This window comes from Urocitellus parryii, chromosome 5 (genome assembly GCF_045843805.1).
Source record: "Urocitellus parryii isolate mUroPar1 chromosome 5, mUroPar1.hap1, whole genome shotgun sequence".
Classification (NCBI taxonomy): domain Eukaryota; kingdom Metazoa; phylum Chordata; class Mammalia; order Rodentia; family Sciuridae; genus Urocitellus; species Urocitellus parryii.
Window position 1 is genome coordinate 181,813,522 of NC_135535.1, and position 25,723 is coordinate 181,839,244.

The 25,723-nt window shown below is 45.7% G+C and overlaps 1 protein-coding gene across 4 annotated transcripts; it reads left to right on the plus strand.

The window, feature by feature from the left end:
• The first annotated feature begins 2,301 nt into the window (after positions 1 to 2,301).
• Positions 2,302 to 24,988, plus strand: Zfyve27 (zinc finger FYVE-type containing 27). Of its 4 annotated transcripts, XM_026394820.2 has the most exons (12): positions 2,302 to 2,477; positions 3,827 to 4,018; positions 6,698 to 6,768; positions 8,605 to 8,791; positions 12,159 to 12,254; positions 13,972 to 14,084; positions 14,795 to 14,934; positions 16,136 to 16,207; positions 17,733 to 17,877; positions 21,801 to 21,847; positions 22,340 to 22,421; positions 23,378 to 24,984. In XM_026394820.2, the coding sequence occupies exons 2-12, from the start codon at positions 3,828 to 3,830 to the stop codon at positions 23,440 to 23,442; spliced, it is 1,209 nt and encodes a 402-aa protein (XP_026250605.1). In that variant the 5' UTR covers positions 2,302 to 2,477; position 3,827; the 3' UTR covers positions 23,443 to 24,984. The 4 variants fall into 4 exon arrangements, with proteins under 4 accessions (XP_026250605.1, XP_077654971.1, XP_077654972.1 ...); XM_077798845.1 differs by lacking the exon at positions 12,159 to 12,254 and having other exon boundaries at positions 23,378 to 24,985; XM_077798846.1 differs by lacking the exons at positions 2,302 to 2,477; positions 6,698 to 6,768 and having other exon boundaries at positions 3,905 to 4,018; positions 23,378 to 24,987.
• Positions 24,989 to 25,723: the final 735 nt, after the last annotated feature.

The following is a 25,723-nucleotide window of genomic DNA, read 5'->3' on the forward strand; positions in this document are numbered from 1 at the left end:
GAAGCTTTTGGGGGACACCTTATACCCAAACCATAACAGATGGCAAGCGGGGGTAAATAAGAAATTTGTTGTGGATGTCATCTTTAGAATGAGGGGTAAGAGTCAGCGACAGAGAAGGTTTCAGGGCCTGTTGGGCAGAGCAAGGCCTCAAGGAAGTGAGATGAGCTGGAATTTGGAGCATGGTTGAATCTTGGCTGGAGGAGCAAGTGCCTGTTTTTTTTTTTTTCTTTTTAAAATATCTTTATTTTGTTTATTTATTTTTATGTGGTGCTGAGGATGGAATCCAGCAAGTGCTCTGCCACTGAGCCACAACCACAGCCCAAGTGCCTGTTTTTTTGAAAGGAGATACTTGCAGGAAGAGATGCTGATAAAGCTCTGTGTCTGTTTGGAAAGGGAAGTCATTATTTCCCGCTGGGCAACCTGGGAAAGTGTGCAGACATTTGAATCCTGCTGAGATTTAGGTAGGCTAGAAAAGAAATAAAAGATGGTTAGAGAGGAGACAAAAGGAAGGATAAGGAAATTTAACTTTAGTCTATGAGTCTTGTTCCATAGAGTTCCTCCTACCTTCCTGAGAACTTTCTACGTCAGTTCTCTTTCCCATTTTCAAATATCTAGGAAATCTGTAAATCTTAGAGTAACCATAAATTCACACACTTATGAAAATTACCTTGTGCACTATTAGTTAGACCACATAATAAATAGATGAAGCAGCCAGGCATAGTGGTGCCTGCCTGTAATCCCAGTAGCTCAGGAGGCTGAGGCAGGAGGACCATGAGTTCAAGCCAGCCTCAGCAAAAGTGAGGCACTGGGCTGAGGATGTGGCTCAAGCGGTAGCACGTTCGCCTGGCATGCGTGCGGCCCGGGTTCGATCCTCAGCACCACATACAAACAAAGATGTTGTGTCCACCGAAAACTAAAAAATAAATATTAAAAAATTTCTCTCTCTCTCTCTCTTTAAAAAAAAAAAAAGTGAGGCACTAAGCAACTCAGTGAGACCCTGTCTCTAAATAAAATACAAAATAGAGCTGGGGATGTGATTCAGTGGTCTAGTGCCCCTGAGTTCATCCTCGGTACCAAAAATATAAATAAATGAAAATAAATAAATAAATAGATGAAACAAAGACATGATGTTATAAGAAACTTATAATCTATTCCAACATTATCTATTAATGGAGAAGACATCAACCTAAGGATCCTGAGAATTGACAAACCACCAGAAATATCACCTGATTGATAATCTTCACATACTTTCTATGCTCACCACCAAGTTTCCTTTAAAATAAAAGTTTGAGAACCTCAAAAGCATCTTTCTCGAGGTGGCCTGCATTCTCCCCTGAATGTGTGTCTCTACTCCCTAAATAAATCTGTGTCTCTAACTTAAGTGTCCTTAAATTAATTTCTGTGATGTTCACCAAGAATTCTTTACACCTCCTCTGGTGATAAGATGGTGGTTGGATTTGGAAAGAAGCAAGGGTGGGGAAGGGTAGTCCAAGCAATGCAAAGAAACAGGAGTTCAGGGGGCATTTAAAGGTAACAATAGAGGCCTTCGGTTGACTGAGGTCGAGCTGCAGATGAGATCAGTAAATGCAGACCAGAGTAAGTGGTGGTACGGTTAGGAGTGCTGGTTTCAGATGATGCATGAGGTTCAAATCCCAGTTCCCATTTACTTATTTGCCATTGTGTTGAAGAAGTTCCTTGACATGTTCCACCTCTGTAAAATGGCGGTAACTCTAAGAGGGTTAGGAGAGGACTAGATAACTCCTCCCAGAGCTTAGTCCAGTGAGAGGTAGCTAATGAGCCCCCATAAACCAGTGCTGTCATTAATGAAAAATCATCGGAGATTAACTGGGCCACATGGTGCGAGGGGACTGAGCTGGGAAAGGCCCTCTGGGAAAGAACACAGTAGTAACTCAGGAAACATCGAACCGCCTTCTCTGCTAGTCATCAGGCATACAAGAGAAATATTCTGCCTTTCCTGGTTTCACAGTGCCCAGGTGACTAGTCAGGTAAGTGCCAAAGTTGGGAGGAAAATGGATGAAGGCATAGATTCTTCAGCAGAGCTTCTCCTAACTGTTCTTGCTGTAGTCCTTCAGAGCGAGGCGGGGCAGCAGGGTGCAGGGTGGGCTGCCAGGGTTCCACAAGATTTTGTGAATCCCCGTAGGGCCGGGAAAGGCGCACAGGTGCACCACTAACTAGGGCGCTCACCTGTGCTCAAGTGGGTGGAGCTAAACCGGAGCGCGGGGCGGGGCGGGCGTGCTGACGTCACGAGCACGCCGCCTCAGATCGCCTCGCGTCCCGGAAGCAGCGGAGGCAGCAGCGGCGGCGGCGGAGGTTCTTGGACCCGCGGCTTCAGAACAGCCCTAGGAGGAGGCGCGACGTCGGGGCGGGGCGGGCCTGAGGAAACGCTCCGGGGCCCAGCGGCCTTCCCGGTGCCCCCTGCCTGGTTCTGCCCCTTCCCTTACTACGCCAGCGTCCGGGTAGGTGAGATGCCCTCACGCCCAGCCTTGGTGCGTCCGCCGATTGCGGACTTGGGCGCCTGGACCCCGCGGGGTCTACCACCTGCTGGCCCAGCGACCTTGGGTGTGGCCTCCTCTGCTAGGCCTAAGGAGCCCCCATCAGGCCTCTGGCACTGGAGAGTGGCAGTCTAGGCCTCTGCCCGCGCTGACCTGCCCCAGCCTTCCTAGGCTCCTATCTTATGCCTGCCTTGGGTTCTTGACTCGGCCCACTGGGATTTCAGGCTCTTGGTGGCCCCTTTGTCACTTCCTCTCCTTAGGTCGCAGCGCGTTGCTTGGGACTGGTTTATGTCGCTGCTGGTTTGGAGATTGTTCCCCATTTGCTGTTTAGTGCTCTGGATAGGACTTTTAAATTAGGAAAGAACACGAAGGTTCTTTGTGACTCTTTCAGAAAGAGGATCTGGGAATGGGGCCTTGAAGGTGACCACTGCCCCTAGGGATGGTCCACGAGGTTGATGGGTAGAGGGAGAGGAATGAATGGTTAGAGGATGGGTGCCGGCAGGAGAGAACACAGTCGCGCTGGAGGAAAGTAGTTCATTTACTCGTTCGCAAGCAGTTATTAGGTTTGAATACAGAAACTGATGAGTGTAGGACAGCCAAAGTTAAGAGGGGAGACTGGCAGAAAAGTAGGGAGTTTTACTTTGAAGTTAAGTGTTTTGTTAGTTATGACCCTATTTATTGCCTCAGACCTGGCTGGGGCTGTCTGCAAAAAACGTCCTGGAGCAAAGGAGTGGCTGTTTAGGCTTCCCCCTGAAGCAGAGTAGGAATTGACCAGGTAAAGAGTGGGCGAAAAATATTCCACGACACTTCTCCTGAGAGCACAGGCTGCCTTTCCCCAGAAACCATGTGTGCCTGATCATTATGGGGATTATTTATTCTGAGTATTGAACCCAGGGGTGCTATACCATTGAGTACATTCCCATTCCTTTGAATTTTTATTTTGAGACACAGTTTCACTAAGTTGCTGAGGGTTTAGCTAAGTTGCTTAGGCTGGCCTCAAACTTGCAGTCTCCTGCTTCAGCCTCCTGAGTCACTGAGATTAGAGGCATGCGCTGCCACTGTGCCCAGCATGGCTTATTTTGATGAGTCTGTGGAGAAGAGCATTGAATGGATTTTGAAGAAGAGGATTTTATGTCTGAGTAATTCACTTCACCTTGATAAACTTCAGTTTTCTTCTCTGTGAAATGGGTATTTCACATGTAGCCCACTTAACTTGCCCACTTTTATTATCAGTGTCTCACGAAATAATGCAAGAAGTGTGTTGGGAACTGGGAGTGCATTACAAATGTTGGGAATAATTATTATGGTTACAGGATGCAGACATCAGAGGGGAGTGGGCCAGAGGTGAGCCCCAGCGTGATGCCCGAGGCCCTCCCAGACGCTCCACCTGCCCCTACGAAGTCCCCAACGTTTGATCTTTTCAACTTGGTTCTGTCCTACAAGAGGCTGGAGATCTACCTGGAACCCCTGAAGGATGCAGGTGATGGTGTTCGATACTTGCTCAGGTACAGACTTTATGGAGTTCCTCTGATCTGCTTAGCCTTCTGCCTCCTTGCTTTGTAGGAGGACTGTGGCTATTTAGGCAGTGGTTGGGCTCTCTTTTCTGCCCTGGTGATGACTGGTTCTGGGTGGACCATTTGGTAGGCACTGGGAACCATCTAGCTTTTTATCAGGATTCTTTGGTACTAGGTAAGCTCCTGTCTCAGGATTGTTAAGACAACCTTGAATATTGGCCTTCTGTAGCTCAGAACAGGCTTAATTTTTTTCTCCTTCTCTTCCAATATTTGCATAATTAACTAGTATATAATTTTGAGCAGAACTTAATTACAAATACTTATGAATAAGCAGGTACCATTTTTGGTAGTTGTTTGAGATTATGGGTCTCAATTTTTTTCCTATTTCTGATTCGATTTTCATCCTGTATAATTTTCTTTTTTCCATCCTTCAGCTTACTTAAGTGAAAGTTCCTTTTTTGTGTGTATGTCATTGGGGATTTAACATAGGTATCCTCTGCCACTGAGTTATATCCTCAGCCTTTTTTTGTTTTTGAGATAGGGTCTCAGTAAATTGCTGAGGCTGCCGTTGATCTTTCCATCCTCTTGCTTCAGCCTTCCAGTTCACTGGGATTACAGGCATGCACCATTGCACCCAGCATGTGAAAGTGTTTTAAATTACAGGTATATGACATTCCACTCCCTAATTACTTTAGTTTGTGTATCTAAATAATAAAGGACATATTCTTTCATTATCAAAATAAATCGTACCTAACACAACAACAAATAATTCCTTGATTTCTTCTTGTACTCAGTTTATATTCAGGTTTCCCTAGAATGTCATGAAGAATTGTTTTGGCCAGATTCTCATAAAGACCTTTAACTCTCTAAAGACTGGAAGGAGGCAGGGTGAGTGGAGTTAGGCTGCATCTAAGCATACTGTTAAGCCTTCATCTTTGCCTCAGGCTGGAAGTCGTGAGCCATTTATTATCATTTATGTATTTATTGGAGATAGGATCTTGTTCAGTTGCCCAGTCTGACTTTGAACTGGGTCCCAGCGATCCTCCTGGTGCATTTACTATTAACTCTCTGACCAAGACCCTAAATTTTTCTTATTCTCCTCTTTAATTTATGGCAGTATCTCTAGAAATGAGCTAGTCAGTGTTCCAGAGCCATGTTCTACACTGTAAGGTTATTGTGTTCTTGGTGCAAGAGGTAGCTGGGAGGGGGGCTTTTATATGGTCCTGGCACCACCAACTAGCTGAAATGAACTTTGGGCTTCCTCAGTAGAGGAGGTAAAGCCTTCAGAGAGTAGGGCTATGCTTTCTGCATTATTTATGTGGGTGTATGTGTGTATGTTTTTCCCTTTTGAGGCAAAGCAGAAATGTTACGATAATCCTGCTCTTCTGTCTTTCCTCTGGTAATATGTAGGCTTCTTGGCACACTAACCTGTGAGTGTTTTTCCATTTCATGGAATTAGAAATCTAAGGAAGTAATGGGATTGGTTAGAGCTGGATGGAGGAGGAGCATCAGACCTAATCCCCTTCTGTGACCCCCCCCCAACCCTGCACCCCACATTGTGGTCTTCTTGACCCTGGCAGAAGGAGTGCCGGTCTGTGAAAGAGACTGTTATATTAGTTTGTGTTTTAATTGTTCTTTTCTTAGTAAAGAGGATTTAATTTTGAAGAGGGATCTAGCCTTGGGCTTTGGCTGTTAGGTCTGAAGCCTGGAGCTGCAGTCAATTTTTTAAAAACTCTTTTGGGATCAACAACTTTACTGGGTTGGTCTCCCAGGACCCAAATATTAGTAAAGACATTAGGTGGAAGGGGAGAAGCTTTGAAATGAAATTGACTTTTTATACTGAAATAGGATTGACTTTAGACCTAGCTTTTGTTTATTTGTTTTGTGATACTAGGGATTGAAACCAGGGGCACTCTACTACTAAATTATATACCTAGCTCTTTTTAATTTTTAATTTTTTATTTTGAGGCAGGGCTTCACTAAGTTGCCTAAGGCCTTGCTAAATTGCTAAGGCTAACTTCAAACTTGTGATCCTCCTGCTTTAGCTTCCTGAGTTGCTAGGATTACAGGTGTTTGCCACTGTGCCTGGCTCCTTATTTTGTTTTTACCTTTGGTGACCACCGGAGGTTCTGAGGCCTGATTAGGGTGGTACAGGTGGACTGTGATGAATTTCAGAAGAAAGGCAAAGAGCCTTCATTTCATTACCTTACTCATAATTTTTATTAAAATGCAAACCCCCTGTATAAACTCATTAACATCATTTTTTAAAATAATTTTTTAAGTTGTAGGTGGACACAATACCTTTATTTCATTTATTTATTTTTATGTGGTGCTGAGGATTGAATGCAGGGCCTCAAACATGCTAGGCAAGTGCTCTACCACTGAGCTACAGCCCCAGTCCTAACTGGATTTCTTAACAGATATTTTATACATTCTTTCTTCTGGGAGAAAGATAGGTATTCTAGTTTTCTCACCTCAGAGCTACTATATGACCTCTTAACTCTTCTCCTAGCCACCTGTTGGAGAGACAGGCCCACTTTCTATTTCTCCTTGGTCTTCTGTGCCCCACGCTACCACCTCTTCTGGTATAGATGTCCCATCTGTGCTGCCCAGGCTTTTCTTCTGGCTGGAGGAGCGGCTGTCTGGTGATAAGGACTCTCTGTGTTGTAGGTGGCAGATGCCTTTGTGTTCCTTGCTGACCTGCCTGGGCCTCAACATCTTGTTCCTCACTTTGAATGAGGGTAAGAACTGCTTCCAGGGACCAGTGGTTTTTATGAATAAATGTGGGGGGAGAATACCAAGTTGGAGCTATATGTGAGGGAGTCCCTCTTCTTGCCCCAGGTTTGCTTTCCCTTGTATCTGCTTGGTGTCAGAACAGAGGCTTCAGAGGGACAATGAAGGCTAAGCCATTAGTGTGACCTTGGGCAAAATTACTTAACCTGACTGTTGAGGCCTAATTTTTCTTACCTCCAAAGGGAAGATATAGTAATGTTTTCCGTATACAATATTTGTGAGGAATGAGATAGTCTTGGTGTGATACTTATTAAATCATTGCCTGAAATGGAATCTGTAGCCAGTACATGATTGCTGTTGTCATTAAGGTTATTGTTTCTTTCTTGACTGCTGATGTATTGACCTTTTTCAAATTTTGCTTTCCTAGATGATTTTAGAGGCCATTGGGGGTGTGGCATGGGGTCAGGGTACTATAAAGATGAACTTTACTATATAGATGAAGGGATTTTTCCCCCATATCTATTATTTTTATCTAGTTCAGCAAGTGAGCTGGTTTGTGGGTGGGTGGGTGGGAATGCCTGCTGGGCAGTCAGTGGTGGTGAGGAGTGGTTGGAGCCTTTAAGAGATGTGTGGAGAAGTGGGTAAATGCAGGGGTCTTGGGTGGTGATGTTTCCTGCAGATCTTTTGTTATGATGTTTTCTGTGACCCAGCCCTTTCCCTGGTTGGTTTTGGCAGGTGGTTGTAGTTTAAAGTCAGCTCCTTCAGGAAAATGAGTGAAGGGTCTGGGACAGAATGTTCTGAGGAGCTGGCCCTTTATTTGTGTACTCTTTCTTATATTGAACTGATGTTTCTCAAGTGCCTCTTTTGTTTCCTATGGAGATATGAATTCGGTGGGTTGAAAATAAACCTAGTTCATACAAGATCTCCTGTTTCTTAGTGGAACTCTTCTTGGATCAAAAGTTCCCAGGATGTTCGATTTTTCTGAGTATATTTCCAAAGTGAATCAGCTTCTATGACATGTTTAACAAGTATTTGTTTATTAAAATTTAAACTTTTTTTTTTTTTTTTTGAAATGGGATCTTGCTGTATTGCTTAGGCTAGTTTCCAACTCTCTGTCCTCCTACCTCCGCCTCCCAAGTAGCTGGGATTACAGACATGTGCCACCACACCTGGCATAACAAGTATTTACTATGGGTCTGTTGGCTGTCTTAGCTTGTTATTGGGATGTTCTGTCAACATAAAAGAAATTTCTTCTTTGAATTTTATTTCAGCCTCCTTATTTCTCAGTTCACAATCTATAGTGATCTATAGTATCCTAAAAGCCAAAAGAAATGCTTCCAATCTGCACTAGTGGCCCAAAGGTCTGAATGTTGGTCATCTAGAGCTCCTAGCAGCCAGACTGCAGGCATGAGATCCCTATTGTATGCTAGAAGCATTTTTTGTTTTTGTTTTGTTTTGTGGTGCTGGAAACTGAACTCAGGCATAGTAGGCAAATGCTGTACCACTGAGCTATGCCCATAACCCAGTAGCATTTTTTAATGTATTAAAAATGAGGCTGATGCTACATTAATGGGTAGATGGACAGCATTCCTTCAAGAGTTTATGTTAGTGGAGGAGACAGTGAATGTACTTGTAGTCTCTTGTGTGGTAATAGGATCCACACGGAAAAGCAAAGCTGGGTAAAGGGGGCTGGAGGGTGTGGGTGAGATAAGGTATCCTATAGGGTGCTCAAGGAAGGCCCCTCTGGCCCCAGGGGAGGTGAGGGATTGAGTCTGTGGGCGCTGGGTGGGCAGCCTCCTGGGCCTTGCTTAACTGCATTACCTACAGTGTTTTTGATTCCTTAGGTGCATGGTACTCGGTGGGTGCCCTGATGATTTCAGTACCTGCCCTTCTGGGCTACCTTCAGGAGATTTGCCGGGCACGGCTTCCAGAGTCCGAGCTGATGCGGAGGAAGTATCATAGTATAAGGCAGGAAGACCTGCAGAGAGTTCGTCTTTCTCGCCCTGAAGCTATGGCTGAGGTCAAGAGCTTGTGAGTATGGAAGACAGGCTAGGGAGGTGGGGGAACAAGCACATTACAAGAATAACAGTAGCCACTTAAAGGTGCTTGCTGGTGCTTGCTGTTGACAGATGTCGTACTGGGCAAACCACAGGTGTTACTTTATTTAATCTTTCTAGCAGTTCAGGACTGTGGCTCTTATTATTAGCCTCCACTTGTGGATGCAGAAAAAGACTTAGGTAGCTATGAAGTGTCTGAGGTAGGACAAGACTTCAGATCTAGCTAACTTCACAGCTGTGCACTTTCCTCTAGAGATATGGTCTAAGGCCTTGACTGTGCATGTGCCAGTAGGCACTGCTGCTTGGGTTCAAATCCTGGCTCTTCCACTTACTGTATAACTTCAGACAAGTCACTTAGCTTCCCAGCACCTCAAGCTCCTCATCTGTTAAATGGGCTGAGGGCAATCTGGGTGCAACATCTGACATCCCACTGATTTCCAGGGTTAATAGGGCTTACTCCTAGGGTGGTTGTGAAAATTTCTCTAGTGAGGGGTACCCAGGAACTGTTCAGTAAATCTTCAGTTAGCATCACTGCACTGTGGAGGAATTTCCTAAACATGATAGAGCTGGTACTTTGAGGAAGCATCTTAATACTGTTGAAATATTACTTGTGCCAACTTTGGTTGCAGCTGACCTTTGCCGAGTCCTTTCCTGAGCTGGGTTCTGCAGGTTCTTATATACAGTAGGAGTGAAAAAGTTATATACAAATGGATACCTGGGCCCTGTCCAGCAATATTGAGTTATCTGGAGAGGGGCCCAGGAATCTTTTTTTTTTTCCTTTAAAAAGCTTTTTTTTTTTTAACTTTGAAGTAATTTTAACAAAAGAAGTATAGGAATAATACAGATAGCTCCGGTACACTCTTTACCCAGATAGAAGAGTTATTAACATTTTGACATTTTGGTTTCAACTATCTCTATTTGTTTCCTGAACTTCTTGAAAGTAAATTGCAAACATCATGTCTGTTTATCCCAACTTCAGCAAGTATTTCCTAAGAACAAGAACATTCTCTTATATATTTAATACTTGTAATTAGAATGAAGAAATTATGTGTACACACATACATATACACACGTGTGTATGTATATGTGTATATGTATATAGGGTGCTGTACCACTGAGCTACATTCCAGCTCTTATTTTTTGAGTCTGAGACAGGGCTCACCAAGTTGCTGGCCTTGAACTTGTGATCCTTCTGCCTCAGCCTCATGAGTTGCCAGGATTAGAGGGATGGGCCAGGAAATTTAGTTGATAATATTAACATTAGTATTATTATTTACTGTATAATTATATCATAATCATATTTTTCCAGTTCATTAATAAAGGTCTTTATATCAATTTTCCCTGATTCAGGAGCTATTATAGGTCATATAATACATTAATTTTTTTGTGTGTGGGGTGGATCTGGGAATTGCAAACCAGGCAAGCACCCTACTGCTGAGCTGCATCCCCAGTCCATACATTTAATTTGTATGTGTTTTTAGTTATATTTAACATATTTGAATAGTGTAAGCTTATTATTTTGTGGAGGCTCCCTCAGTTTGGGTTGTTTGGTTCCTCATGATTAGACTCAGGTTATACATTTTTGATGGGACTAAGACAGATGACGGTGTCAGAAGTGATTTTGAGTTCATTGTCACTGCTTCCATATAAGGGCCCATAATGTCAGGAAATACTAACTTTGCTCACTTGCTTACGGTTTTGCCACTGTAAATTGTCATTTTACCTTCCATTGTTTGTACTTTGTGGGGAGATACTTTGAGACTATAAATATCTTGTTCCTTATTGCTGAGAGCCATAGCCAAGTCCGAATGACGCATGGCATTTTTGCCAGAACGGAGTGGTTGAGAAGTGATGCCAGCAAGTCATTGAGTCATGATAATGGTTATGTTAAGCTGTGTATATTAGACCCCTGCCATCCACCTCTGCCTGCTACTTTGGAGTTTCCATTTGGTTGGGGAAGTGCCAGAGGAGGGATTTCCGGTTGCTGGTTCCTGGAGTAGCCGCATGGCGTTTGGGAGAATTCCCAGGGAGTGTGTGTGAAGTGTGCTGGTGGAGTTCAGAAATAAAGTTTGTTCCTGCTTCAGTGGCTCGTGATTTGTGCCCAGCTAGACTGCGGCACCTTATCAAACAGTCATGCATTGCTTTGAAATGCACAGTAGGTCTTTCCTTAATCACTTTATTACTGTGATGGTCACAGGTAGTTTTCTAATTACTTTATATCTACATTTATTAGTGGATATTCTCCTCTGAGAAAATGCTCTTCTTTCTTATTAGTATGAATTCACAGATTTTCATTTTATTCTGTGGGTTTTAATCTTTTGCTGTTTTTATTTACTTTGATCTAATTGTCCTAAATTTGGCAATTTAGGTCAAGGTTATTTTTTTTTTAAGAGAGAAAGAGAGAATTTTTTAATATTTATTTTTCAGTTTTCGGCAGACATAATATCTTTATTTTATGTGGTGCTGAGGATCAAACCCAGCACCCCGTGCATGCCAGGCAAGCGCGATACCGCTTGAGCCACATCCCTAGCCCCAAATAGGTCATTTTTGAGCTGGCGTTTGTCCCATTATTTTCTTTCCTTTTTTTTTTTGTGGTGCTAGGGATTGAACCCAGGGCCTTGTGCATGCAAGGCAAGCACTCTACCAGCTGAGCTATAACCCCCAGCCCTATTCCCATCATTCTTTAACACTTCCTTACTTTGTGGTACAATGGAATTTTCAAATTTATCTTATATCTTTCCATGCCCAAGTCCTAGAAGCAGCTGTTTCTACAAGGCGCCCTTCAGAAATCCAGATCTGAATACAGGATATGCTTATGGGTTCTGGGGTATATCTATGTCTTTTAATATTTGAGGCAGAGTCTAAGTTGCTAAGACTGACCTTGAACTTGCAATCCTCCTACCTCAGCCTCCCAAGTCACTGGGATTAAGACGTGCACCACCATGCCCGACTCTGGGATGTATCCATGTTTAAAACAAAACTCCCTAAGTGAGTTACGTTCCAGGTGAAGAGGCATGGATCTTCGTCCTGCCATTTATCCTCACAGTTGCAGAGCAGCATTTTTTAGATGAGGGAACTGCAGCCTGGAAAAGTTAAGTGGCTTCCCTGATATCTGCAGCTAACAAGAGCAGGAACCTTCAACTTTCTACCTTGGCAGGGAGCTCCGGAAAGGAGACGAAACATTTTGAGTGTCTTGCCAGACCATTTTTTTCATGCTTTTAGGACCCATCTGGGTCTTTAAAGAGGTTGGCCACCTCTGGCTAGGTCCCCAGGACTTCTCTCCTGCCTGGTGGCTGGATAGGGCAGGGCTTGCTCACTCACAGAAGTCCCTGTGTCTGCAGCTTGATCCAGCTGGAGGCTTTCCTGACCCGCCTGTGCTGTACCTGCGAAGCTGCCTACCGTGTACTGCACTGGGAGAACCCTGTGGTGTCCTCACAGTGAGTGGCCCTCCTTTCCACCTTCAGTACTTGGCATGGATTTGCAGCTGTGTCCAATTTCCTTAAGCAGAGCCAGTTGCCTTGAGTGTCGTTCCTGTGTCAGGAAAGAACTCCCTAGTACCCTGTGTGTCCATCTGTTGTTTTAGATGCTTTTTTTTCTTTTTAAATGTGTGATAAAAATATTTTAATAGAAAAACAAGTAGATGAATAATAAACAAATAAATCACCATTTAATCTACCATCCTGAAATTGTAGTTGATATTGTGTTTGGCTTATCTTTTAGAGTTGGTCATGTGCCATATACATTATAGATGTAGAGCTTCATAGTATATGAGGTTTCTTTTTTTTTTTTTAAATACCTTTATTTTATTTTATTTTTATGTGGTGCTGAGGATCAAACCCAGTGCCTCGCACATGCTAGGCGAGTGCTCTACTGCTGAGCTACAACCCCAGCCCCTATGAGGTTTCTTTCTCACTCTTTTTTTTTTTTAAACTAATGACATCATAAGTAGTTTTCTTTGTTGCTACAAAGCCTTTGGGATTATTTGTAATCCCAGATTAATATAGATTATGAACCTGTTATAATCTGCCAGACAATACTATTATGTTTAGTCAGCTTCTGCTTTTCATTACTAACTCTTAACATGAGTGTTTTTGTGGATTTAGCTTTAATCTTGTGAAATTTTTTTCTTAGAATAAATTAAGGATGAAACTACTACTTGACTAGATATTTTTGAGGCTATTTATATATGAATATGAATAATATTCTAACTTATATTTATCTAGTCTTCACCTTGTGCCAGGCACTGTGCTCAGTAGTTTCTGTATATTATCTCATTCTCTGCTAACCCTATGAGGTAGGTTTTTTTTTGTGTGTGTGTGGTGCTGGGGATTGAACCCAGGGCCTGTGCATGTGAGGTAAGCACGCTACCAACTGAGCTATATCCTCAGCCCCAGAGGTACTGTTTTGATCCCCCTTTTATACATGAAGGAAGTAATGCTCAGAGAACTAAGGGATTTGTCAACAATAAGAAGGAGCAGAACTAGATTCAGTTGCCAGTTTGTCTCTAGACTTCAGAGTTGAGACCCTGAGAGTGATAACAGTTGAACCAGTTCATGTGCTGCCAGCCTCTGATGCTGCCACAGCCTTACCAATATCAGTTGTTAGCAACCAGTGACTTGTTTGGTACTTTTTAAAAAAATATATATTTTTATTTGTAGATGGACCCAATACCTTTACTTTATTTATTTTTATGTGGTGCTGAGGATTGAACCCAGTGCCTCACATGTGCTAGGCAAGCGCTCTGCCACTGAGCTACAACCCCAGCCTATTTGTCGGTACTTCTTTCTGTTTTTCCTCCTCATTATTTTCTATCTTTTCCCTTTTTTTTGGTGGAGGGGGGAGTACTAGGTATTAAGCCCAGGGTGCTTTACCACTGAGCTTCATTTCCATCCCTTTTTATTTTTTGAGACAGGATCTTGCTAAGTTGCTGAGATTGGTATCAACCTTGTGATTCTCTTGCCTTAGACTCATGAGTTGCTGGGATTACAAGTGTGTGCTGCTGGGCCATCTCCACGTGTTTGATTAGCAGATCTTGCCACTTTATTAACCATGCCCAGAGCTACTTCTCACTTGAATCTATATATGATTGTGCTCCAAACCTGTTTTCTTCTGATCTTGTGAATTTTGATCTTATGGTTCCTGTCTGTCATCCAGGTTCTACGGGGCTCTTCTAGGCACAGTTTGCATGCTGTATCTGCTGCCACTCTGCTGGGTTCTCACCCTGTTAAACAGCACACTGTTTCTGGGAAATGTGGAATTCTTCCGAGGTAAGTCTTAAGGAGCCTGAGAGCTGAGGTCCAGGCCAGGTCTGAAGGCCAGGTTAGGTGGGCTTCCTGGCTCATTTGTGTTTATAGCTAATCTTGTGTTTGCTCTGCCTTCCACAAGGGAGCAGCATCACACTAGGGTTCTCTCTTGGAGAGCCATCTCCTGAATCTCAGGTATTAGTGAGGCTGATGTCTCTCCAGGGGACACTACCACCAGAAGGTCCCCTCTCCTTTCCCCAGGCAGGTTGAATCACTGCTTACTGATATAGTGGCTTCTGGGAGATAAGGGAGGGATATATTTCTAAAGATGCCACCTGTCTCCCGGGCTGCAGTCACCTAGAGTTGCCACCACATCTCTTGTGTGATCCTAGAGTTTGTTGTCTGGCGTTTGAAGTGCGGAAGCAGTCTGGAGGGGCCCAGTGCTTGGGCATTTGCCATATTTGTTTTCCTCCCTATCATCAGGTGATTAATTACAGAAGTCATAATTTATGGAGCACTTACTGCATTGAATCTCTAGCAGTCTTGGGTAGGTGATGGTATCTCTGTTTTGTTCATGAGGCTTAGGTTAGATAACTTGGCTCAGGTGACTCTTTCCTGTAGCAAGGGTGGGGTGCTGGAGAAAGAGGCCAGCCAGTTGCAGAAGTGGGACCCCCGGAGTGCCACTCATTCTGTCTTATGTCTGCCTCTCACCCTCTTCACCTTGCCTTGGGTAGTGGTATCTGAGTACAGGGCACTTCTGCAGCGGCGAATGAACCCGAAGCAGGAAGAACATGCCTTTGAGAACCTGCCACCACCAGATGCTGGCGGGAAGCCTGCTCTGCTAGACAGCACACCTGCCCCCACACCCACAGAGGTAGGTGTCCCTAACCATCAGCAAAATCCTGCTGTGTGTGGGTGATGTGATGGGTCTTCTTCCTACCAGCTTGTTCATGTTGCACAGCTCTTGGACTGGCCTCTCTTGTAATTCCTGCTTCTTCCCAGGTCTGATCTCCAAAGTGCTTAATAACTTAATAAGTATAATAGAAATAGCTGCCCTGTGACACAGCCACATCAATGTTTATAGCAGCACAATTCACAATAGCTAAACTGTGGAGCCAACCCAGATGCCCTTCAGTAGATGAATGGATTAAAAAATATGGCATATATACACAATGGAAGATTTCTCAGCAATAAAAGAGAGTAAAATCATGGCATTTGCAAGTAAATGGATGGCATTGGCGAAGATAATGCTAAGTGAAGTTAGCCAATCCCAAAAACACAAATGTCGAATGTTTTCTCTGATATGAGGAGGCTGACTCATAGTGGGATGGGGTGGGTAGCATGGGAGGAATAGATGAACTCTAGATAGGGCAGAGGGGTGGAGGGGAAGGGAGGGGGCAAGGGATTAGCAAGGTTGGTGGAATGTGATGGACATCATTATCCAAAGTACATGTATGAAGACACGAATTGGTGTGAGCATATTTTATATACAACCAGAGATATGAAATATTGTGCTTTATATGTGTAATAAGAATTGTAATACATTCCGCTGTCACTTATTTTTAAAAAATCAATTAAAAAATTAAAAAATTAAATAAATAAACCTTGAAATTAAAAAGAGAAAGAAGAAGAAGAAATAGCTTCCCTGTGCTTTACTGAGTACTGACTCTGTGTCAGATACTGTTCTCAGGGCCTCATAGATGTTGATCCCATTGAGTTTAGGTTCTGTCTGAGAATGAGATTATTCTCAGTGGCACAAGAGAAGACTGAGGCACAGAATGGCTCCCAAGACCCTGGGGCTAGTAAAGGGTGCACCAAATCTGATTAAGCTCTGGTTTTAGAGTCCTGCTGTCAGCCACTGTGGGGCCAGCCCTGGTCTTATTCCCTTTGCCCTGGCCCCGTAGGGTTGGAAGTTCCTGTCTTTTCTGCAACTTCTTTCTTTCTTGGAGTTGTGACATTTCCTCTGGCACAGAGACAAGTGTTTTGAGAACCTGGTTGCTGGCTTGGGAGGGGCTTTCTTCTTTGGGGATCAGGGCTGTCATCCTTCTCCTCTGTCACAGAGTTTCTTTTCCTAGGATCTCACTCCCGGCAGTGTGGAGGAAGCTGAGGAGGCTGAGCCAGATGAGGAGTTTAAAGATGCCATTGAGGTGAGTGCCCTTTCCCAGCACCCTCTGATGACTAGGCCAAATTTGGATGGCCCTCGTGCTGTGGGATTTAAAAAATTCTCTTACATCCAAATGAGAAGCCAAAATTTGTTCAGAGCTAGATGGAACTGTTCAGTTGAAAGGGTGCCAGCAACTCCTGTTGTCTGTCCTGTCATCTGTTCTGGGTGCTCAGGGCAGAAATGGCTCTGAAAGTCTGTGGGAGACACCCTGCTGGGGAGTCGATAACTTCTTACCATTATTGAACACTATGAACTTGGTGCCCCTGATGTAGGGAAGGCAGATTTGGAGGAGGCCAGTGCCCTGAGTCTTTGTTCTTTTGCAGAGAAAGTTTCATAAAATATCCTTTTGGGAAGTTGGGAAAAGTGTTTGCATGGCCAAGTGCTAGGTTAGGGGAAGTTCAGCAGTCTTAATCTTAGAACAGTGCTTTAAAGTGGTAGTTTGAAGAAGTGTTTTATTTGGCTTGCAAACTTTAAAGTAGTTTCTTGAGCCATGTTTAAAAATGGGGATTGTTTTTTCCCCATAGTATTGGGGATTGAACCCAGGCCCTGCACATTGCTAGCACGTGCTCTGCCACTGCAGCAGTCAGCACAGCTAAGGTACCACTGTCTCCTTTGGAGAAGTCACATGCTGCAGTTACACATAGTCCCCAACATTTCCTGTTGTCTCCAGTCACTGAAGCCTAGTAGTGGTTACTAATCATTGTCACATTTTCACTATTGTTTTTCTTAGAGTAGAAAATCTTTCTTTTCATATTTCTTTGTAAAGTGAGAAATTGAGATGGAAGCAATGGGTGTCCTGTGAATTTTCACCTGGTCTGTGACTCACACCTGACTCGATTCACTGTTATATTAGCCCAGTCCCTGTGGGCATTTGCATTTTTGATGCTACAGAATTTCTCTAAGTCTTGATATACGACCATAGGCCATGACTCTGGGGAGGATGGAGATATTATAGTGGGGACTTGAAAGCATTTTTGTTAATTGACCCACAGTAAGAAACACATTTTGCATCTTGAATCAGTTCAAGTTTATTATCTGTAAGATATGTAAAACTTGAGTGAAGCCAGAGTTCCCTGAAGACATCTTAAGGGATATTTTCCTTCCTACCCTGTTCTGTTCTATTCCAATAATGACCAACCTGGCTTTCTCCAAGCTTCTTCTGTGCTGGGCTTCTTTCAGGGGTGGGCATCCATTAATCTCATGCAGTGGGTGGTGCTCAGAATTTGAGTTTCCTTTTTTCTGGAGGACCCCTTCCCAGCACTTTCTTTCTACTACTCTCTCTCTGTCTTTCTGTTTTCTCTCCTCCCCTGCACCTTGGGAGGCAGGAGACCCACTTGGTGGTGCTGGTAAGTAGGAGTGTTGGTGACATGGGCAGGGGCTGGGTGGGGGAGGATGACTGAGCCAGCTCTGCCACACTTTGTGGGGTCTGCTGTGCCTGGTTGCCTCTGCATGCCAGTCTTGGTTCCTTGGCAAGAGGTGAACAGGACTGAAACAAGCTGTTCCCACAGGAGGATGATGAGGGCACCCCATGCCCTGCAGAAGATGAGCTGGTCTTACAGGACAACGGGTTCCTGAGTAAGAATGAGGTGCTGCGCAGCAAGGTGTCACGGCTCACGGAGCGGCTCCGCAAGCGCTACCCCACCAACAACTTTGGTATGGTGTAGGAAGAGAATGGGGATGGGAGTGGGGAGGCTGGAGGAACTTATGGGACTGTGTGTGTGTTGGGGTGTGGGGGGCATACCTTGGCCATAGAGACAGAATCTTGAAATTGTGTGGGTTCTGATTTGTGAAAAGAGCAAGGAATAAAGGTGTGTCTCTGGAACCCTGGGAAATTAGCAGATGTTCAGAGATATGAAAAATTGTGCTCTATATGTGTAATAAGAATTGTAATGCATTCCACTGTCATTTGTTTAAAAAAATCAATTAAAAATTTTTTAAAAATATTAGCAGATGTCCATTGGGGCTATCGAAAGAATGATAGTGAGTTTCTTCTTGTCCTTCCCTCCTTATTGAACATTAGCTTGCTGGAAGAGATCTCAGTTTGGGAACTGCCTTGCTAGTCTGCAGAGAGCTGTAATCCTGAGGCAGCAGATCCTCAGGATGCAGTCCAGCATTCTGGCCAAGCACAGAATGGAGCCTGAATGCCTGCTACAAATCATAGTTCAGCTGAGTGTTCTTTAGCAAATTATTTCCTGTCCCTGGGTCTCAGTTTTCCCTTCTATAATAGGGGATAAGAGTTCTCACCTGGTAGGGTTGTTCTGGTTCTCACATGTGAGAGTACGTATAAGGGTTTGCACAGTATCTGGCTGGTTCATGGGAAGTGCTTAATAAGTGGGTACCATTAATATGGGAGGCCCTGACCTGTTCTGTAGGTTTCTGGGAGTCTGTCTTGGTCTGATAAGGTCAAATTTGTAGTTTGGCCAGCCTTTATTTTACTGGGTGGGTCAGGGAAGGCAGCTCGGAGAGGGGTGGACTGGACTGTTAGTACAAGTTGGAAGCCTGACTTGGGTTTAGAACTCTGGGAGCAGAGCCAGACAGAGCCATGGTGGAAGTCTGGAGTAGCTAGTGACCTGAGAGCTGTCATTGTGCCTGTACTGTTCTGGTGTTCAGTGAGTTCTAGTTCTGTGCCCTAGGAAAAGTCCCTGGGGTTTTCTTGAGGAATTTGACTCAGGGCCTCCAGGGACCTGCCTTCTGCCTCTACAGCCAAGCATAGCTGTTGTTTTCTCAGGATCAGAGGTCCTGGACCTGCTTTTTCCTTCTGCTGTGTGAATGTCTCCCGGCATTCAAGATCCCTTCTTTTACTTGTGCTGAGACTTCTGTAGAGCACTCTGTGAGCTTGGTGCACTTGTACGTATGTGATCCCTGTGCTCATGGAAGATGTGATGGGCAGGCGCTTCTTAAGGACCTAGAAGCAGCCAGATTCCAGAGGTCATAAGTAATACTACTTAAGGGTTATTACTCCTGGTCCAGTAAATAATCTGTTTATATCTGTGTGTTTCAAGTAAAGCACTTAGGTGTTGTAATGTTTTGAACAACCAATAAAAAAAAAAAAAAGTACTTAGGTGTTCCCATTTTGCAGATGAATAACCTGAGGTAAAAAGAGTGATTTTTCCAGGGGCTGGGGTTGTGGCTCAGTGGTAGAGCTCTCACCTGGCATGCACGAGACATTGGGTTCGATCCTCAACACCACATAAATGTAAAATAAAGATATTGTGTCCACCTAAAACTTAAGAATAAATATTAAAAAAAAAAGTGATTTTCCAAAGACTTTAGTTAATAAATGGTAGAGCTGGATCCCTAGTCCAGGTCAACTCGTTCTGTTCCTGCAGTTTTTCTTATCATCCTTACTCTATGATTTTTCTATGTTTTGGTATCTGAAGTCTCTTGTTGTATGTCCTGTTTTTGGTTTGAATATTCCCTCCAGAATGGGCAAAGGCTTTTTTTTAGGTTCCCTCAAGGATGGCACAAGCAGACATACTTCTTTTCTCAGGCCCCTCCTTGCTCCTCTTCCTTTGAGACATTTCCCTCCCCTGAAATGTCCTTGATCTCTTTGCTGTAAGGACAGGTGTAGCAGCTCTGCTTCTGAGATGTCTGCTCCTGGGTCTGGGTCCCTTGGTCCAGGTGAGGTGAGCTGCTCTGGGACTGTCTTTGTTCGTCTGGGCTGCTGTAACACAGTGCACTACACTGGGTGGTTTATAAACAAAAAGAAGTGGATTTCCCACTATTCTGAAGGCTGCGGTCAGATCAAATTACCAGCACGATTAGATTCTAGTAATGGCCTGTTTCCTGGTTTAGAAAAGGCACCTGCTTGCTGTTGTCTCCCATGATAGGATGGACAAGGCACTTCCCTGGGGCCTCTGTGAAAGGCCTTCCTTTGTAATACTATCGTTTGGGGATTAGAATTCAATATGTGGACTTTGTGGGGACCATGGCAGGTGCTATTTCATCTGGATGTTGGTACATGAGGCCAGTGCATGGGAGGAATGAGGACCAGTTGCCTAGGAATGTTTGCTGTGGCCTCCAAGTGGGAGGGTGCTTGTGGGGAGGCCCCTTCTGTCCTGGAAGCTGAATGACCGTTGCCCTGTCAGGCTGTGTAGCCTTAGGCTCACCTGCTCTCACTGTCTCCATGCCATCGTCACCTGGTGAGTCAGTGTGGGTGAGTCCAGGCCTTTGCTGAGAACAGGGGCAGAAAGAGTGGGCAGGCATTGGGAGGAACAAGGTTGCCCGCGTCCTGTTGCCTGGCTGAGCTGTTGTTAGTTTCCAGATCCCTCCCTGGCCCTAGGCCTGTGTGTTGTTAGAGGGCTGTTTCCCTGGACTCTGTGGCTGCTACTGGCACTGACTCTCCATCCAGTTCAGAGGAATTCTTGGACATGGGCCACAGTGTCAGTCTTTGAGGCTCTCCTTTTCCCCTTCCAAAGGTCTTGCCCTTGCCAAGGGGAGCAGAGGCAGACTGGCTGCCTTCCTCTGATTCTTAGCATAGGAGCCAGAGTCTTGGAGAAGTCAGTTTCCTACACCACCAGCAGGCATGGCTCTGCTCTTTTCTCTCCTTTCCCTGCCTAGGGCTGGGAGCAAACCAAGAGCACAGTGTGAGCCTCAAGCACCTTGGCCTCAGTCTTCCTGGCTCTACTTAGTCTTCCTTTCCTTGAACCCAGGGGACATTTACTTCAAGCACCTGGGCCTTCGTCCTTCCTGGCTTTAGCTAGTCCTCTGTTCCTTGATTCTGGGAAATCTCCTTTAATAAGAGCTGTAGGTGATCCTGTCTGGGCAGAGTAAGGAACCACATGGAGCTGTCAGTACAACTTTGGGGCCATTGTGGAGGTGAGGGCTGGCCTTGTACCTGGCCAGCCAGCCATGTGGCCTGGGAGGCACAGGTGCTCCCTGAAGCTGATAGCAGCTCTGGCCAGGAACACCCCCCCTCCATCCTTCATCTCTCCTTACACCACCACCCGCCTCCTTCCAGCCATTTTTCTAAGCTGCCTTTGCCTCCTTGGCTAGTTGGAAGCTTTGTCTTCTTACCTCTCCTGTTGTTAGGCAGGATCGCCTCTGGGCTTTGTCTTCTCCTAACTAGCAGGCAGCTCACAATATGGGAGCATTCTGATTGACCTTCATGCTTTCTTGGAAGGTGCCTGGTTCCAAGCTGTTCTCTTGGAATCTTCTGGTGACAGAAAGTAGGGATCTGTATTTTGGGAGGCATTTCTGCCTCTACCCCACGGGCAGAGTATTGATAAGGAGATGCTCAGAAGGGTCTAGTCAGGCAGGTTCATTTGAGGATGCCTGTGGTCAGGGCCCTGCCGGCTTAGCTAGATTCAGGGCATAGATTCTTTTGGTATGCTTGATTTCTGCTGACCCTACAAGCACTCCAGGGACTAGAGCCATGTTAAGTCTGGAGATGAAGACAGGGGCTGTCAGGTCTTTCCTTCTGGCTCTGAATCTTGGCTTGGAGGCCTTGCTCACTGTGCCCAGTCAAGGAGCTGGGCTGGGCCTTTGTTCTCAGCGTCCCATTTAGAAGAATCAGGAGCAGGTGAGTTGAGAGGTCTGGGCTGGGTCAAGGCTGAATTGCTGCCTCTGTTTCTCAGGGAACTGTACAGGCTGCTCTGCCACCTTCTCGGTGCTGAAGAAGAGGGTAAGTCTGTTTGTGGGTGTGTTTGCCTGGGGCAGTATACTTGTGACTGTGGGTTGTAGGGGAGTTGAGGGAAGTCACTGAAGAAGTCTGACTGCAAGTTTTGTGGGTCCACTGTTTGCTAAAGCGTGCATGTCTGGCCTGCCCCCCTGCCCAGGCCTTCACTACCCTGACCATGAGGTGTTTTATCTACTGTCACTTCTTGTTCTGTCTGGGCACCTTCTCGGTCCCAGTTCTTTTTTTTTTTTTTTTAATATTTTTATTTTTTTAGTTGTAGTTGAACACAATACCTTTATTTTACTTTTCTGTGTTGCTGAGGATCAAACCCAGGGCCTCGCATGTGCTAGGTGGGCACTCCACCGCTGAGCCACAACCCCAGCCCCTCAGTCCCAGTTCTTTTGGTGGGATTGTCCCGTGGAAAGGAGGGAGTGGTTGGGGGCTCCAGATACTGGGGCTGGAGCTCCATATGACATTGACTTTGTTTTTTGTCTGCAGCGGAGCTGCAGTAACTGTGGGAATAGCTTCTGCTCTCGGTGCTGCTCCTTCAAGGTACCCAAGTCCTTCATGGGGGCCACAGGTGAGCAGAACAGCTATGGGTTAGGGTGGTGGTTGGGGGTGGGCTGCTTCCTGCCCCTCAGGGGGAGGCTGAATTGTGGGAAAAGAATGAGGGATCCTAGTCCAAGGTCTGTAGTCTTATCTCCTCCATCCTGCTTAATGAACAAAAACTGGAAACCATTTGTTACATCCAAAGAATAGGTAAAACAGACCTGGAGATTATGAAGCTCTAACAGAATGAGCGCCTGTGACTGCTGCCTGGGGTGAGCAGGCAGAGCGTTTGCCACATCTCCAGGCTCCCCACTGCCTTCCCAGAGAAAGCCCGTGCTGGACTTTATTCTTATTACCTCAATAATGTTTTTAACAGAATTTTTAAAAATTAGTTTTTTCTTTTATAAAAGCTATACATGCTTTTAAATAAAACAAATATACAGGTAAGCCCTGACTGTCACCAGCATGGGTGTAGGATGAGTGTGTGCCTGTGTTCTTAAGAATGTGGTCATGTCTTCCTTCCCACCTTTGTGAGGTATTACAGTGTCAAATCAAGTTTTTTTTTTTTTGATCTGTGATCTCATAAGTAACACATGCTTATTAACTAGAAAATTTGGAAATTACTATCCAGAAGAAGGAAAAGAAAAATAATCCTGTAATCTTACCACCCAGAGATAACTGCTGTTAAAATGTTTTGGGAAGTTCTCTGGTATTTTATTTTAAAAACATTTTAAAAGGTGTTCTGTTGCCAAAAGAATTGCTAATGGGAGGATACCTGAAAGAGGCGTACTTTTGGCATTGTCACCCAGTGTCCCTGTTCTCCTGGAATGAGGCATATCAGAGGGCATGCTAGTGAGCTGGGTGAGGAAGGGCAGGTGCTGGGCGGTGGGTGGTCTGTGAGGGTTTGGGGAGGTTTGGTCCTAGTACCTGGGGCCATGAGCCAAAGGGCTCAAAGGAGTGTCTCACCAAGTTCTTTTTTCTTTTTAGCTCCTGAAGCCCAGAGAGAGACTGTGTTTGTGTGTGCCTCGTGTAACCAGACATTGAGCAAGTGAGAAGAAGCCAGGCTCTGACCCGACTGGCAGTAGTCCTGGGCCAGCAGTAGACCCCTACTCTCCCCACCCCTGGCCCCCTGTGGTGTGTGCCAGGCAAATGTGGCCTGAATGCTAAGTAGGCTTCCCCTTCCTTCCCCGCTGTCTCCACTTGGGGCTGGTGATGCTGCACTAAAACCCCAAGGGGAGAGGAGCCCCTGGGGCCTGGCTGTTTGCTCTGCTCTGCCCTGGACTGAGTGGATTCAGGGCTAGGCAGTGTCCACCAGAGGGTAGCAGTGAGCTAGGCTTGGTGTCAACTGGGCTCTGGTGGTCAGGGCCAGTCTGGTCAGGCCTGGGGATTCAAGGAGACCTGAGGTGGGGAAAAGAGGCTTTCCTTATGGGGTATTGGGCCAGTTCCTAGCCTCAGCCTATAGAAGAGCATGGAAGTGCCACACCCCGGCTCTTCTGTTTGAATGTCCCTCTTTCAGTTATCAGGATCTGATCATTTCCCCACCAGAAGGTAGCCAGGGCTAATGAGACCAGGGAGATTCTAGAAAGAGTTAAAGTTCCTAGGTTCCCCCCAAGGGAATGTGTATGGGTGTTTCTGCTGACTGAGTCTTTCAGCTTCAAGTGGAACACAGCCTGGGGAACCCACCTTGTAGGGACCTTGACTTGTGAAATCTCAGTCCACTGCTCTGGTGCCTTCTGCTCCGCTGGGCAGTTACAGGACACTCACAACCACCCTTGCTCCTCCTGCCCTGAGTCTAGGGTAACCCTTCTCCAACCTTCCTTCCTTCCTCTGCCCCTTGTTCCATGGAATGTGAGGCCAGGTGAGTGGGCAGAGGTCCTGAAACCCTTGACCTTTGGGGTCCTAGGAAGTGTAGGATCTTGCCGGGCTGGATCCTAGATTACAAGGCTGTTTTCTTCAGTTACGGCATAAGACCACTGGGGTCCTCATCCTCTTTCCAACAATTTCACGTTCCCTCCTGGACTCGGGGGCACCTTTGTCTCCCCCTAACCTGTGAGCTGGCTCAGGCCCTCTTCCTTTGCCCTAGAGCTGCCCTCCTTTTTGAAGTATTTATTTATTTATTTCATGGTTCCTGGGAACATTCAGTATAAGGAATGAGATGAAGAGCATGAGGGGCTTCTCCTGCCTTGTCCTCTTTCCTGGGGTCATGGGCTGCCTGGGACCCAGAACCCCAGAGGTGTAGATGCTTCTGTTTTTTAAGCAAGTGAGGGGACAGGCAACCTGTCCTAGGCCAGTACCCTCTCCAGTGCCAAGCACTGGCAGCCAGTGAGGCACCAGGTTCTTGGGGACCAGGCAGGCCTTGGTGTCCCTTCTCTGTCCCGTTAGGAGATGAGGGTTATGTTCTCTGTGCTTATTTACACTGGAAAAGAGTGGAAAGGATCTCTGTGTGTGTGGAGAATCACCAATAAAAGGCCTCAAGCTTCTTGTGTCTTCAGCCTGTCCGTGCTTTGGTGCTCTCCCTGGGGCTGGAGGCCCTGATCTCCCTGCACTGTCTGTATTTGCAAACCTGCCCTGGGCCTGTGGACCAGCTTTGCGCGGTGCTCTTGAGCACCCTTAGTGACAGAGATGTGGGAGCTGCACCCTCGTTGCCTGGTCTGAGTGTGAGCTGAGACGAGGAAAGCTGTGCTCGAATGGGGAGGGCTCAGCACGTGTCAGTGGGATTGACTTGGGCTCCATCTTGTGACTAGACTGAGGGCCCAGGCCCAGGGTTAGGCTTTGGACCAGAACTTGGTGAATGTTAAACAATGATGCTTTAGAATGGAAAGATTTTAGCTAATCCCTCTGAGAAAGCCAAAAAGGGTTAGCAGGCTGGGAGGCTGGGAGGCTGGGAGGCTGGGAGTAGCAGGAAAGAGGATTTGTGTCAGGTGGGACTGCAGGCCAGCTCGAGATCTGGTGCGGGCTGGGTACTCATTAGGTGCTAGGCCCTGGGCGAGCGCTTCACAAACGTTGTCTTACTTGGTGCTCATTACAAGCCTTCGACAAAGGCACTGTTCTTCCAGAGCAGGAGCAGAGTTCAGCAGCAGCAGGTGGGTACCTACCGTGGCCTACTCCACACTTGGCCCTCTTAACCATGTCCTTTACCATGGACTGGAGCAGTGTGAGATCGAGTTGCCCCCAGTCTGTGCTGCTTTCCTCAACTGTAACATGGTCACCATGGTGACACCGACCTTGTTGGACTGCTGTGTGGGTTAAATGAGAGTCCATAGGAGGCGAGGAGCCCTGCCCCTGACATCCAGTAACCACTGCATAGGTGCTCACTTGGCGTTGCCATCGACA

Excerpts from the sequence above, each read along its gene's own strand:
- Zfyve27 (XM_026394820.2), top strand. The coding sequence starts at position 3,828 with ATGCAGACATCAGAGGGGAGTGGGCCAGAGGTGAGCCCCAGCGTGATG. Across the intron at positions 8,792-12,158 it reads ATGGCTGAGGTCAAGAGCTT|CTTGATCCAGCTGGAGGCTT; the intron begins GTGAGTATGGAA and ends CTGTGTCTGCAG. Across the intron at positions 21,848-22,339 it reads TCTCGGTGCTGAAGAAGAGG|CGGAGCTGCAGTAACTGTGG; the intron begins GTAAGTCTGTTT and ends TTTTGTCTGCAG.